The 12,619-nt window shown below is 38.4% G+C and overlaps 1 protein-coding gene across 11 annotated transcripts in view; it reads left to right on the top strand.

The window, feature by feature from the left end:
- Positions 1-12,619, top strand: part of PSD3 (pleckstrin and Sec7 domain containing 3) — a 577,886-nt gene that overhangs the window by 337,122 nt on the left and 228,145 nt on the right. Inside the window, exon 1 of one of the 11 annotated variants that reach the window (XM_055334854.1) lies at positions 11,550-11,865. The exons of the other annotated variants lie outside the window; for them this stretch is intronic. Coding sequence (XP_055190829.1) covers positions 11,707-11,865 — 159 coding nt within the window. The 5' untranslated portion in view covers positions 11,550-11,706. Of the gene's footprint in view, positions 1-11,549; positions 11,866-12,619 lie in introns of those variants that run through there. 11 annotated transcript variants of the gene reach the window in all.

Genomic DNA, 12,619 nt, shown 5'->3' on the forward strand with positions numbered 1-12,619 from the left:
TGATTTTCTTAAACAGTTTTCAGATTATTAGATGTATATAGCAGGTGTAGATGGTAGGTGTAGGATTTGGCCTGTAAGCAATGTTCACACTGTTTAAGTGATGTTTTATATCTTTAAGAACTTGATCCAAAAAAAAAAAAAAAAACAGCCACACTGTAGAAAGTACATCATATTTCCAGTTATTAATATGAATAAATATACCCTTTTGATGACTCATTCATTATAATCTATAATATATCAGCCTATATTATAAATTCTGGGACTTTATGTAGCTTTTTAAATTATATTTAATTAAGTGATTAAGAAATCTGTTTTCAGAGTGAAATAGATCTTTGTTTTTAAAAGATATGTCTAATGCTAACACGAGAGCCCCCAAAAGTGGTGATTAATTTCTTAGGTCCCATTTGGTTAAATCTTGGCTTAGGAAAATGATAACAGGATTTGGCTGAAGTAAAACTCTATCAAATCCTCTTGCAAAGAAGGAAGCCTCACCACATTAAAATTTTCGAGGAATTTTGTCATTGATTAACGGCCTGTGGGAAAAAGTTTATTCTTGGAAGTAAGTTTAAAAAGTTAACCATTCACCAGTGGTCAGTAAAGAAAGGAAGAAATAAAAGCAGAATATATAGAATCTCTTGCTTTTTGTTTTTTTAAGGCCTCTTTACAATTTACACGATGTGTAGTACTAGGAAGAAAACTAATAAACTTTGTTTAAATAATGGAAATAATTAAAATGCTTTACATCTTACTTTTTTTTTTTTTTTTTTTTTACATCTTACTTTTTCATCTGTCTTAAAACACTCATTCTGGAATGCCTGGCTGGCTCAGTCGGTGGAGTATACAACTCTTAATCTCAGGGCCGTGAATTCAAGCCCCACTTTGGACTTAAAGCTTATAAAATAAATAAAATAAAATAAATAAAATAAAATAAAATGTAAAGTAAAATTTAATTTAATTTAAAAACCCATTTTGTATCTCAATATGCCGATCCAAACGTTTCTTATGATTAATTTATCTTTCCTACTACATGAATTACCACATACCACGTTGTCACCATGAAAGTAAAATGAAATCAAATATTGGGTCCTCTTTCTTAATTGCAACTAGATCTGTCAGTTTAGGTAGGCTAAATTGTGATAGTAAATAATATCAGATTGTATAATGGCTAAATACATTAGAAGTTTATTTTGCTTCTTACCCAGTTGTCCAAGGCAGGTATTCCTGGTGAGCAAGTTGTTGCTTTTTTCTATGAAAAAAAAATAGCAGTCAGTTTCCATTTTTTAGCTTTAACAAACCCAGGGACACCTTAATTTTTTTATATCTGGCTTGTAAAAGGAGAAAGAGGACATGGGGGGCAGGCAGGGAGAGGGAGCTCCTTCTTAAAAAGCTTTGACCTGGAAGTGGCACATGTTCCTTCCACTCACATTCCATTGGCAGGCATCTTGCTGCAAGTGGAGCTGAGAAACAGTGGGTGTTTCCAGCAACAGCCCTATTAGCCTTAAGTTAATTCTACCTGTTTTCTTTTTACTCATTTTAATGAGTTTACTAGAAAATTTTAAAGTACGTATGTTTCATTATATTTCTCTTGGACAGTACCTGCCCCAAAATTTTCCCCAAAACTAACGATGGTATGATTTAAGGCTGAACACCTCTTCCCTGTCCTAGTTAGAATGGATGAAACTGGTAGAGCCAGATTTGTTAGAACTAGCTTAATCAAAACTAAGTATTTCCTGATAAACTTAATTGATGAGTATGACTTGATGAGTGATTATGCTACTGTATTAGTGATTATGCTACTGTGATACAGCTCTCATCAGTCCTTGTTGTTGTTCTTTGTAAAGAAGCTTTTCCTTCTGCTAGAGTTCTTTAGTCTTCTTAGAGACTTATCTCCAGAGAATTTTAGAATTGCACAGAATAGCTTTGGTCCATTTTTCACACTATTTGTCTTAGATTCTCTGTTTCCATTTATTGGTTCCTCTTATATTAAAATGTATTGGATTGTTTTTCCGGTTGCTTGGGTGGCTCAGTCAGTTAAGTGTCCATCTTTAGCTCAGGTTATGACCCTGGGGTCCTAGGTTCAAGCACCTAGTGGGGCTTCTCACTCACTGGGGAGTCTGCTCTCCCTTTACCCCTTCCCCACTGCTTGTGCTTGTGTGGGAGTATGTACACTCTCAAATAAATGAATAAAATCTTAAAAATAAATAAATAAAATGTGTATTGGATTGTTTTTAATATCTAAGAGTTAGTAGTATTTTGAGGGGGTGGTATAAATTTCCATATACTTGGCTAGCTCTAAGGATCCCTTGAATGACTGCCACTAACCTAAAAACCATTTTATTATCAGAATAATTTAAATTCATTATCTAAGTAAGACATGGAAGAGCTTTCATCTAGAAAGGTAACCTCACATTTTAATTAATTTGAGTTCGGTAGGATATTTTCCCAAGAGACTTGGGAGCACTGTATCAAGGGGAACGTGTAAGCAGAGTTGGCTGGTGGGTGGGAATGGTGGGTTGCTGTTTAAGCCATAGGAAATAAGAATGTTTTATTAATGATTATTTACTGTTTATAGCCCAGGCTTAAATAGGTACCAGGATCTTTTTAATCTTCATTACTTAAGTGAAACTCTGGCTTGAGCTGCTTTATTGTTTGTTTCATGAAACTTGGACAGGAGTATTTTCTGATCTCAAAATCAAGTCTTTCAGAGCATCAGGATCTAGCTTTACTATTCAGTTATCACAAATACATCTTCTATATATCAGATGCTATGCTAAGTGCTTCATCCGTGTTTCCTGTCTCTACCATCTTCCATAATGACATTGTAATAACCACAATTGTTGACCTTTGGTAAGGATAAAAAGAATTTGTTGGATGGTCATCAGGTAGCTCATAGAATGGAGGGGGAGATTATTTGAGAATCGTAGTGGAAAATGGGCTCTTTCTAAGGCAGACTGACAGCAGAGGAAAATATCAAGTTGCTTCCATGAGAAAGGTGCAGTTGCCTGCACCAGCCACCAGGACTGTAACAGGAATGCTCTGTTACTGCCTCTCCCTTGGGAGCACCAGGTGGTCAAACCTAGGTCACAGGGCCTCTGCTGCCAGCTTATACAGACAGAGACTATCTGGACCCCACCTCTGGCCTGCAGTAGGGGTTTCCCCCAAAGTAGGAAGTTGTTCTTGATGAGTAGCCTAAAATCAACAAATGTACACTGAGTTTCCCCCGTTTTTCGCTGAGATTTCGAGAATTCACATAAATTACCTAAAGTCATACGTCATACATCCAGTCAGTGATGAAGCCAAGGTTTAAACTCCAGTCTGTTTTGGCTCATAACCTTATATTTTACTGCTGTCTTAAGGCTGTTAACCTTGTAGAAGCCACAGCTATAGTCTTGTCCACATTGAAATTTGAATGAAGCAAGGAGTATTAAATAGAAAATCTGTTGCTTTGTTTAGTTAGTTTTGTTTTTTGAAGGTTGCACATTTCCAGCTGGTCTGGTTCCATTGGAAAAATCTGGCTTCAGTTTGAGAAGTTGATCATTGGATACTCTGTAATATATATAGTCTAGCGATTGTACTCCTGAATTTTCTTCAATATTTTTCTGAACCCTTCAGGAGTTTACTTGAAGGTAAACCCATACCAATCCAACTTCCCACCTGGACCTTCTACCCATGGAAATGACTTTCTAAAGCTCCAGATCACAACTTTGATATTTCAGGAATTTGAATGTTCCTAACACTCTGTGTTCCATTCTTTCCTTTGGTTGGAATTTCTTATTAAGAAGTTAAAATAGTATCCATGTAGTTGGAGCAGTTTGATTTACTGTCCTTTTGAAAATGAAAGCCACGGATAGATTTGGACACAGAAAATGTCCCCAAATAACAATTTTTGCAGTTCCTTTTTTGACTAATATAACCATGGCTAGCTACTGCTTTATGCTTTAGTTGGTTAGACTGTTGGTCCCTCTCCTTCCAGTTTATCTTTCAGATTCCATCTCATCATCGGCTTCCTCAGGGAAGCCTTCCTAGACTTCTTAAGACCAGCTCTGAACCTGTTGGAGACTCTCAAAGTACCTTGTGTTTCTTCTCACATCAGTGGCACAGTTATTGTTTTACATTTGCTTGTGGGATTATTTAATTATCTACTAATTATTGATTCTTTGACAAATGTCTATCTCAGTGTAGACTCAGTAGGAGCAGGAACCTGTCTGGTTTTGTGACTGTTCTGTTCTTAGTGCCTAACATAGTGAATGAAGGAAATTCTAGTGGTGAACAAAATTAAGTTGGTCTTTTGTCTTGCACCATAGAGCTTATAGTTACTCTTATGTAACACTAAGTGGTGACCATTTTTGGTGACATTAAATATGACTTGAATAACTAAGGACTGATAGAAACTGATAAAGTGACCTAAACTATCAAAGCAAATTAATCAAAGAATTGGAAAATGAAATTTTGTGGTTTCTAAGGATTTTCTGAAAAAGAGACAGCAAAGAGTGGTGCTCTCTCTATACAACTCATGTGGGTTTTTTGGGGGAAAAAATGAAAGTAGAGTCATGTACTTTGATTAGCATTATTTTTTACTCAATAATTTGTCTTTTGTGTGAATCTCTACAAGGGCAGCAGTCTCTGACCAATTTCATTACTCCCAGACACTGTGCCTGACATGTGTAAAGGACTTAGGGAATATTTGTTGAATTAACAGTAAATGTTATAAAGAGATTATCGTGACTGGACTTACTGGATTAGCTTCTGGGGCAGATTATTTTCTCAGCACTTACCATCCCATCTATAATTATTGGTTTACTTCTTAGAAGAACATCTTTTATGGCTCTGACATGATAACCATTTCAGCATTTGTATTTTGTGTGTATTTTGGGATAGAATGAAGAGTACCTTCTTGTGGCACAGAAAGAAGAATTTATAGTGCCTCAGGTATACATGATAGGTTTTTCTAGCAGCCTAGAAGGCCTAAGCTGAACATGACAGTGTTCTAGAAAATTATGTTATGAACACGTGGATGAAGTCTTCCTTCTGTACTTTCCTGTACTTCTAAATAGCGTATTTAATATTTGACCCTTATCTAAATGTTTTACATCACTGGATTTGGTTTTATGATGGAAAAATGATAGGTTTTTTTTTCAAGTTTGGAACTATTACATGCTTACAGGGTGTCTTTCCCCCCTCAAGAATGTTATTTAATTTTAAATGTAAGAAGGTTCTATTTAAAGATTTTTTTTCCCCATCCTGTTGCTTTGTATGAGGAACAGATGGAACTAAAGCATGTGATAATAGAGGCAAGATTGAGGGCTGCTAGAGTGAGGCAGTGTGCCTTCATAGGTTGAACAAGTCATAGGGATTTTGACTTCAAACTGCCAATTGCAGAAGACAATTGGTTATTCCTTAAAATTAGACTTTTTAGATGATGAATTATGACCCAAAGAAACCTGTAGCCCCACAGCTAGACAGAACTTTTCACTTTTGTGCAGGGCTGAGATATGTAAAGATAAGCATGGTCAGACCTTTAGGAAAAGGGACAGTGGACAAAGGAAAGAGACTGTGAAACTTGCTTGTTAGGCTGAGACTGAAGGATAGAGGGACCAGAGAGTAGGTTCAGTGTCTGTTAGTGGAGGGTGTGTCTGGTCCATTAAAGTAGTAGATTGGTGACACATGGCAATAGAGCTCAAGTTCAAACTGTCAGCACAGATGTCAGGCAGGTGAGCCTGCACGAGGCCTTGTGTGGTCGGACCACCTGTGGATCAGGATTGAGTCCTGGGGTGTAGAGCTCTAGAAGAATCTAGGCTGTCACCATTTGCTGGGGTTCCAAATGGGTCCCCAGATTGGAAAAGTATCAGTATTATTTCAGGAAAGCCTGAAAGAAGACAGGAAAATAAAGCAGGGAATAAGTTTTTATCTAATGTATCTATTTTATTACTTAAAATCATTTGTTGTTTTTATGTACTCTCAGCAGTCACAATAAAGTAGACATTGTCCTCTAGAAGATTAACTAATTTTGCGATCATGTTGCTGTATGGAAAGGAATAGGACCCAGAGAATGGGAGCATGCATACCTCATTCTTGCCCCATCGGGAACAGGAGGCTCTCACACATTTTCTTGGACCCTAACACTAGTTCCTAAGCTATTGGTGGAGTTGATTTTTCAGTTCTTCCCTGCAGTTATTGTATGAGTGGCTGGCATCCATTTTACTTTTAGAGTCAATCTTCCTGTAGTGAAGTTTCCATTTCCGGGTAACCATTTTAAGCCTTAATGCAATCTGAAAAAATGTGTGGCCCTAGAATCCTTAGCTTTCAAGAAGCAAACAACACAGGAGAAAAAACAGCCTCTGTTAGAAATTAGGAAACCTGGACACAAGTCTCAGTTCTGTCACTTATTAGTTAGGAGATCCTAAACAAGTCACTTCATATTTCTGGGTCTCAGAAGCCTTCACTGGTGAAGTGAAGAGATCGAAGGTGATTATTTCTAAGGTCCCTTGTAGCTCTCTACCAATGAGCTGAAATGCAAATGAATGACCTAGAAGACAACCACTCATTAGCACCTTTATGACAGGAACACTAGCACCAGTATTAAATATGTGGGGCCACATGATAGTCATGGCCAGAGAGGCTCAGTGAGCACCTGACTCCCAGATGAACATTCTGTCACTTTACTCTCTTTTAAAAAAGACAATATGTTCTAAAGAACCGAGGGAAAGCCTCGAGAACTTTTTATATTAAGTGAATGTTACATCCACCACTCTGCTCTAAAAATAAAGTGAGCTGGTTTCATTTCCTCCTGCCAGATCACACGTCTCTCCCCACCCCCAGCCCTTCTATGTATCATGTCAATAATTTTACCTCTGGACAGTGGGTATTTAGAATTTATACCTAATTTATAACACTTTGGCTTATCTCCAGTTATCTCTTCATAATTCAGTCTTTATCTTTTTTTGCTCGTGATTCCATGACATTTTCCTAGAAGGGAAAGAAGTGTCTACGTAGATACCATTGATGCTGTCTTCTCTATTTCATTGGGGGCCTATAGTCTTAAGTTCATTGATATTTCAAAGTATTTACCATTATAATTATGGTAATAGACTTTCCTGTTTTTTCTGACTTTTACCCCCAATGGGCTATGAGCTACCTAAAGTTAGGGGCTTCGTACTGGTGTTGTATATATCCCTAGCACCTGGTATCTAGTTGGCACACATGAACAAGGCATTAAATTGGATTAGCTTCTCTGGAACTCTGCCTGTGGAAAGGCTTAGGGAGTTTTTCTGTTACCCATTAACTGGGACACCTTTTTAGCAGCCTTTTAGGGTTTAGTATCCTAAGTCAGAGAAAGCATCAGGAGGTGAAGTGCTAATTTTCAGACTTCCAGTTAATTAATTTGTATAATTAAATTTCCCTTACCCTTTTTATTTCATGTGGAAGTGACTTTTATTTTCTATGAAAGCTTTTATGTAAAGTTATTTTAACTTCTAAATAGCTGGTGCTCTCTAGGAGGCCTGCCTTTATTTTATAGCAAGCAGGCTCTCTGTGCACTGGCTGGCTAAAGTCTAAGGACAGTCAGGCCCACTCAGAGCAGGATAGGGCAGGACAGGACCATCCAATAAGTCTCTGAAGTGATTCATAATGAATCTAGTTGTGAACCCCATAAATACCTAATCATGATGACAATGAGGGATATGAAATAAATGTAGGAAAAGGAAAATAAGACTTGTTCAGAAAACAATTAGAAAACCATATGGTTTAAATATTATTTAAGATGTGGAATATTATAGGCAGATTCACAACATCTCTTTTTTCTTCAAGGATTTTTAAATTAATTATTTGTTTATTTATTTGACACAGAGAGCACAAGCAGGGGGAGCAATAGAGGAAGAGGGAGATGGGCTGAGCAGGGTGCCCGATGTAGAGCTGAATACAAGAACTCTAGGATCATGACCTAAGCTGAAGGCAGGTGCTTAACTGACTGAGCCACCCAGGTGCCCGCAACTACATCCTTATTTATGATAGTAAAGACTGTAAAGTAAATGTCCAATAAGACGATTCTGATAACATATGATACCTCACCACACTGGAATACTATGCAGCTATTAACAAGAATAAGGTAGCTTTGTGTTGATGTAGAAAGATATTGAAAAGAGAAAAAAGCAAGAAACAAAAAGAATATATGCCTTGCTTTCATTTATAGCCCATAAGAAGAAAAAAAAGCACAGCATACACTCTCACAGTGTATGTGGATGGATTATCTCTGGAGGGGTGCACGGGAAACTGGCAATAGTGCTTTTTTCTGGGCAGAGGACTGGGAAACTGGTGTGGGAGGGAACTTAAATTTCACTGCATACTCTTTTGTACCATTAGGAAATAAATTGTGTATTAAATAAATGCATTTTTCAGAAAAAAGTTATGAATTTTCTTAGAAAGTTTAACAACATGAAATGCAGTAGAGAAGCAAAGCTTATTGTGTATTTAAGGAGTTTAATTATTCGACAAACAGTCCTTGAACTCCTGCTCTCTACCAGGTACTGTTGTCGGCTCAGAGGGGCCGATGACTTCAGACAGCAATGAGCATTATAAAGACCAGAAGAGGGGAACCCTGGGTGGCGCAGCGGTTTGGCACCTGCTTTTGGCCCAGGGCGCGATCCTGGAGACCCGGGATCGAATCCCACGTCGGGCTCCCGGTGCATGGAGCCTGCTTCTCCCTCTGCCTGTGTCTCTGCCTCTCTCTCTCTCTGTATGACTATCGTAAATAAACAAATTTAAAAAAAGACCAGAAGATAGAGGTTACAGTAGAGAACAAGAGGGGTGGAGAGTTGGGGCTCTTTCAGGAAGGGTGACAGAGAAAGTCTCCTGGAACGAGTAGCGGCTGAGCTCAACCCTGAATGATGAGAAACCAGCTATGTGGAGGATCAGGGTGGGGCAACAGAGTTCCAGGTGGGAGGACACCAAATAGGAAGTGACTCAGGAAAGCTACAGTAAGGAAATGAGCTTGCATTTTATATGCGGGTTTAGTGAAAGCTACAGTCCAGTGCATGAAACTGGAATGGAGAGACAGTCCTGACTGAAGGAGAGAGTGTTTTGGGAAGTGGTGGGAATTAAGCTTAGGTCAGTAGGAGGAGGCCACACCACTGGTCATGAGTGCTAGGGGTCCTGCAAGCTTCTCCACATACCTCTTGGTGGACATGCTCAGATAGGTATCATCTGTTGTTAATTCGTAGAGTACTAGCAGCGTTGCAGTGGTTCTCTTCACTCTGTCCAGATAGAAGTTTGGAACAGAAAATATAGGGGAAGCAAAGGGAAGGAATTTTCCCTCCCTGACTTGCAGAAAGATTCATTCTAGGCTTAAAAAGGAAGGGGCCAATGTAGACAGCCATAGTTTGTGGAAGACTGTATGGTTGGTGGCATGATCCCGAACTGACCTCTCTCATCTATAAAATGGTAGGGATTGTAATGTGACGTCAACCCACTTCACAAAATTGCCAAGTTGCAATCAAAATGAGATAACAAATGTTGCTTCTATAAAGTGTTAACAGATGAAAATTGTTATTAATAATGACATTACAGGAATAATAGTGCCATTTGGGCAGTCTGTGGGTAGAAAGAGAATATTTCTGCTAAACAGAAATCAAGTTGTATGTCACAATCCATTTCTGTACATACTAACACGTGGTTTTCATTCTTTTTATGTAACCTTTTTGGTGGAGAAAAGGAAATTCAGTTCATCAGGAAACATGTTTTAACTCCTTATTATAGTGACTAGCAAATATCCAAAAGACATATTTCTTTTAAACCAGTGCTCTGTTTTATAACCATGCTGAGGCAGGGGCTTTTGTCTTTTACAAAGTACTTTTTGAATTTTTATCTTGCCTCTGCTGTTAGTTCCTTCATGGGTTCTACCTCAGGCTTACTTGTGTTAAATGAAGATATGTTCCTATATAAACATCATGCATATTTTAAATCTGAATTATGCATATTTTAAATGATCAACTTTATCATTTCTTTTTATGTCTTTGGAACATGCTTTGTAATATGTAAAGCTGCTGCATTTTTGTTTTTGTTTTTATTCTTTAACTTAAAGAACAGTTATGCAATTGCTTAAGATTACCTGAGAAAAGAGGAAAAATCAACCACATAGTAACCAAAAAAAATGTTATAGACTCTGAAATGGATTCTTAGAGGAGATCCCCAAGATCTTCTAAAAAGCTATCATCTATTATTATTTTAGACAAAATTCTATCAAAAATAAATTTCTTTTTCTTTTCTTTTCTTTTTTTTTTTTTTGTTTATAACAGAGTTGAAGTATCAAGTGCCTTCAGAGATAAAAGATGGAAAGTAAAGGAGTCTAGAGGAGGGTGGGAGGAAGCCCCTGACCTGAGGGTGAAACAAAACCCCAAGTCCAAATATCACTTTGCCTGGGCTGATTGACAGTGGATAAAATGGCCTGAACACCATTGGTGTTCTTAAGTGGTGGTTAAGTTCTTTGCTTTACCATGTACCGTACAAAATTTATAATCCTGAGTCATCGAGGGAGAGTTCAGACTTTGAGGATTGGATCAATTGAGGCCTCACTCTCTTCCTAGATTGGCATTTTACAAACTATTTAAAAATTTTTAAATTTGTATTAATACTAAAGCTTCTTTTATCTGGAGGTTATCTTTCTACTCCTGAGAGGCCAAATAAGTGAGACATTGTATTCCTGAGTGTGTTATACTCGAAACTGACTCTGTGTGTCAGGAACGGAAATTATTTGGTCTTCTAATAAACTCCCAATTTGTAATTCTTACTCAGAAGGTTGTATGTGCCATTTACACTGACAAGCATTTACAGCTATTGGAAAAACTTACTTCTTTTTATTGATTGGAATTGGTTTTATTGCTCTTATTCTAAACCATATTTAAAATTAACATGCGGACTGACTTTTTAGTGTGATAGGAAGGTAGCATAACCTTTTTTTATTCTGGATTTTTCATAAAATGTGACACAATTCCTGTCTAAATATATGACTAAGTACTCTAAGGTCATAATAAACATTTAATTCTTCAGAAGACTCTACAATTTAAATGACTGTTAAATAATCTGTGGCCTGGAGAAAGAGGAAAATAAATGATCTTTGGAGATGCCTTTGTGGCTACCACCCTTTTCCTAGCCTGTAACTCATGAGCCTTTTGATTTCCATCCTTATTCCCCCCTCCTTTTGGAGATTTATCTCTGTTCCCACCCCACATGGTGCCTAGCAGGTTACTTGAGACTTTTATTTGTGCTATCTTTATTTTGTTGTTGACATTAATGAGCTTGCTGCACAATATCACAAGAGAAACGGTGTTGCTATTTGGAATGTTAATGAATAGCTTGCCTGGCCAGTTGCCATTTGTTCCAGCGTGTGAATATGGAGCGTGCATGCGCGTGCGTGTGTGTGTGTGTGTGTGTGTGTGTGTGTGTGTAAAAGAGAGGCGAGTAGCAGGGGTGGGATTGCATTTTTTTCCTCTTCGCAGCCAGTGACGTGAGCCGTGCCTGGAACAATCAGACTCGCTGCAAACAGGGTTGTTGAAGATGCTGGGGGAGGCAGCCTGGTGTTTCTTAAGCTAACGCAGATCTCGGCTCTCGGAGCTGCTCAGGCACAACCCGACGGAGTTCCTTCAGCATAGAGCCTTTCAGCGGTTGGAAAGTGCCTTTCTATTTCTCCCAACCTCCTTCCCGTCAACCTGCAACATGATTGGCGTGAACAGTGTTCAGAGTACCAGCAAGGTGCGGGTGAGGACCTCAGGTTCCGTGAAATACTCCCGGGAGGATTCTATCCGGCGGCAGTCCCACCGGTCAAAGTCTATGAAAATTTCTAACTCCTCAGAGTTTTCAGCTAAGGATACCAAGGTAAAGAAATACCACGTTAAACTGCATTGACAATTTGATAGTCTTTGCCAGTGTCGAATGTGCAGTGACAGAATGGGAGAGTAAGGTGTATAAAATGGTTCTAAGAGAATCAGGTGAGATCAGTTGACAGGGGTGGTATCTGAACTCCAGATAGGAAGATTGTGGCTGCATGGGTCAGTTTTGTAAAGAGCCCATTTGTGGAAGAGAGAAGGTGAGGCAATGCTCAAAATGAGATGACTGTGAGAAAGTGTTGGTTGGCACATCGATCGTGTTTTTAGTCTCAGAAAGGTTGCCTTGACAGATGATTTGCCAGTGCAGTGTATTTTTAGAACATCAGGAATACAGAGACATTGTGTATGATTTTAGCATTCAGTTAGTCCCCTTGCTTCCCCTTCCCTGCTCTGCCCACAGTATATGGAGCTGAGGTACAATAGCAACCTGGTCTTACTAAACTACCTTCTTGCCTTGTACGGAGTCATTAGCCTGAGGTATATGTAATCGGGAAGATTTTCTTCTTTCATTTTTCTTACACGTGTGCTGGCTGTGCTGCCATTAATTGCTTGTCTTTTTGTGATTGTCTGTAGGATGATATTATCTCTGTTCATATGAAATATGAAGGGAGTGATTACGTAGTGAAATGGGCATTTACTACATGCAGCATATTCTTGAGATTCTTCCCACCACCATCTGTGTGAGCAGGGTACTCAGAAACACTCCCACTCCACAGGTTTAAAAATGGAATCATAGAATCATA

This window comes from Nyctereutes procyonoides, unplaced genomic scaffold (genome assembly GCF_905146905.1).
Source record: "Nyctereutes procyonoides isolate TBG_1078 unplaced genomic scaffold, NYPRO_anot_genome, whole genome shotgun sequence".
In the NCBI taxonomy this organism is placed as follows: Eukaryota; Metazoa; Chordata; class Mammalia; order Carnivora; family Canidae; genus Nyctereutes; species Nyctereutes procyonoides.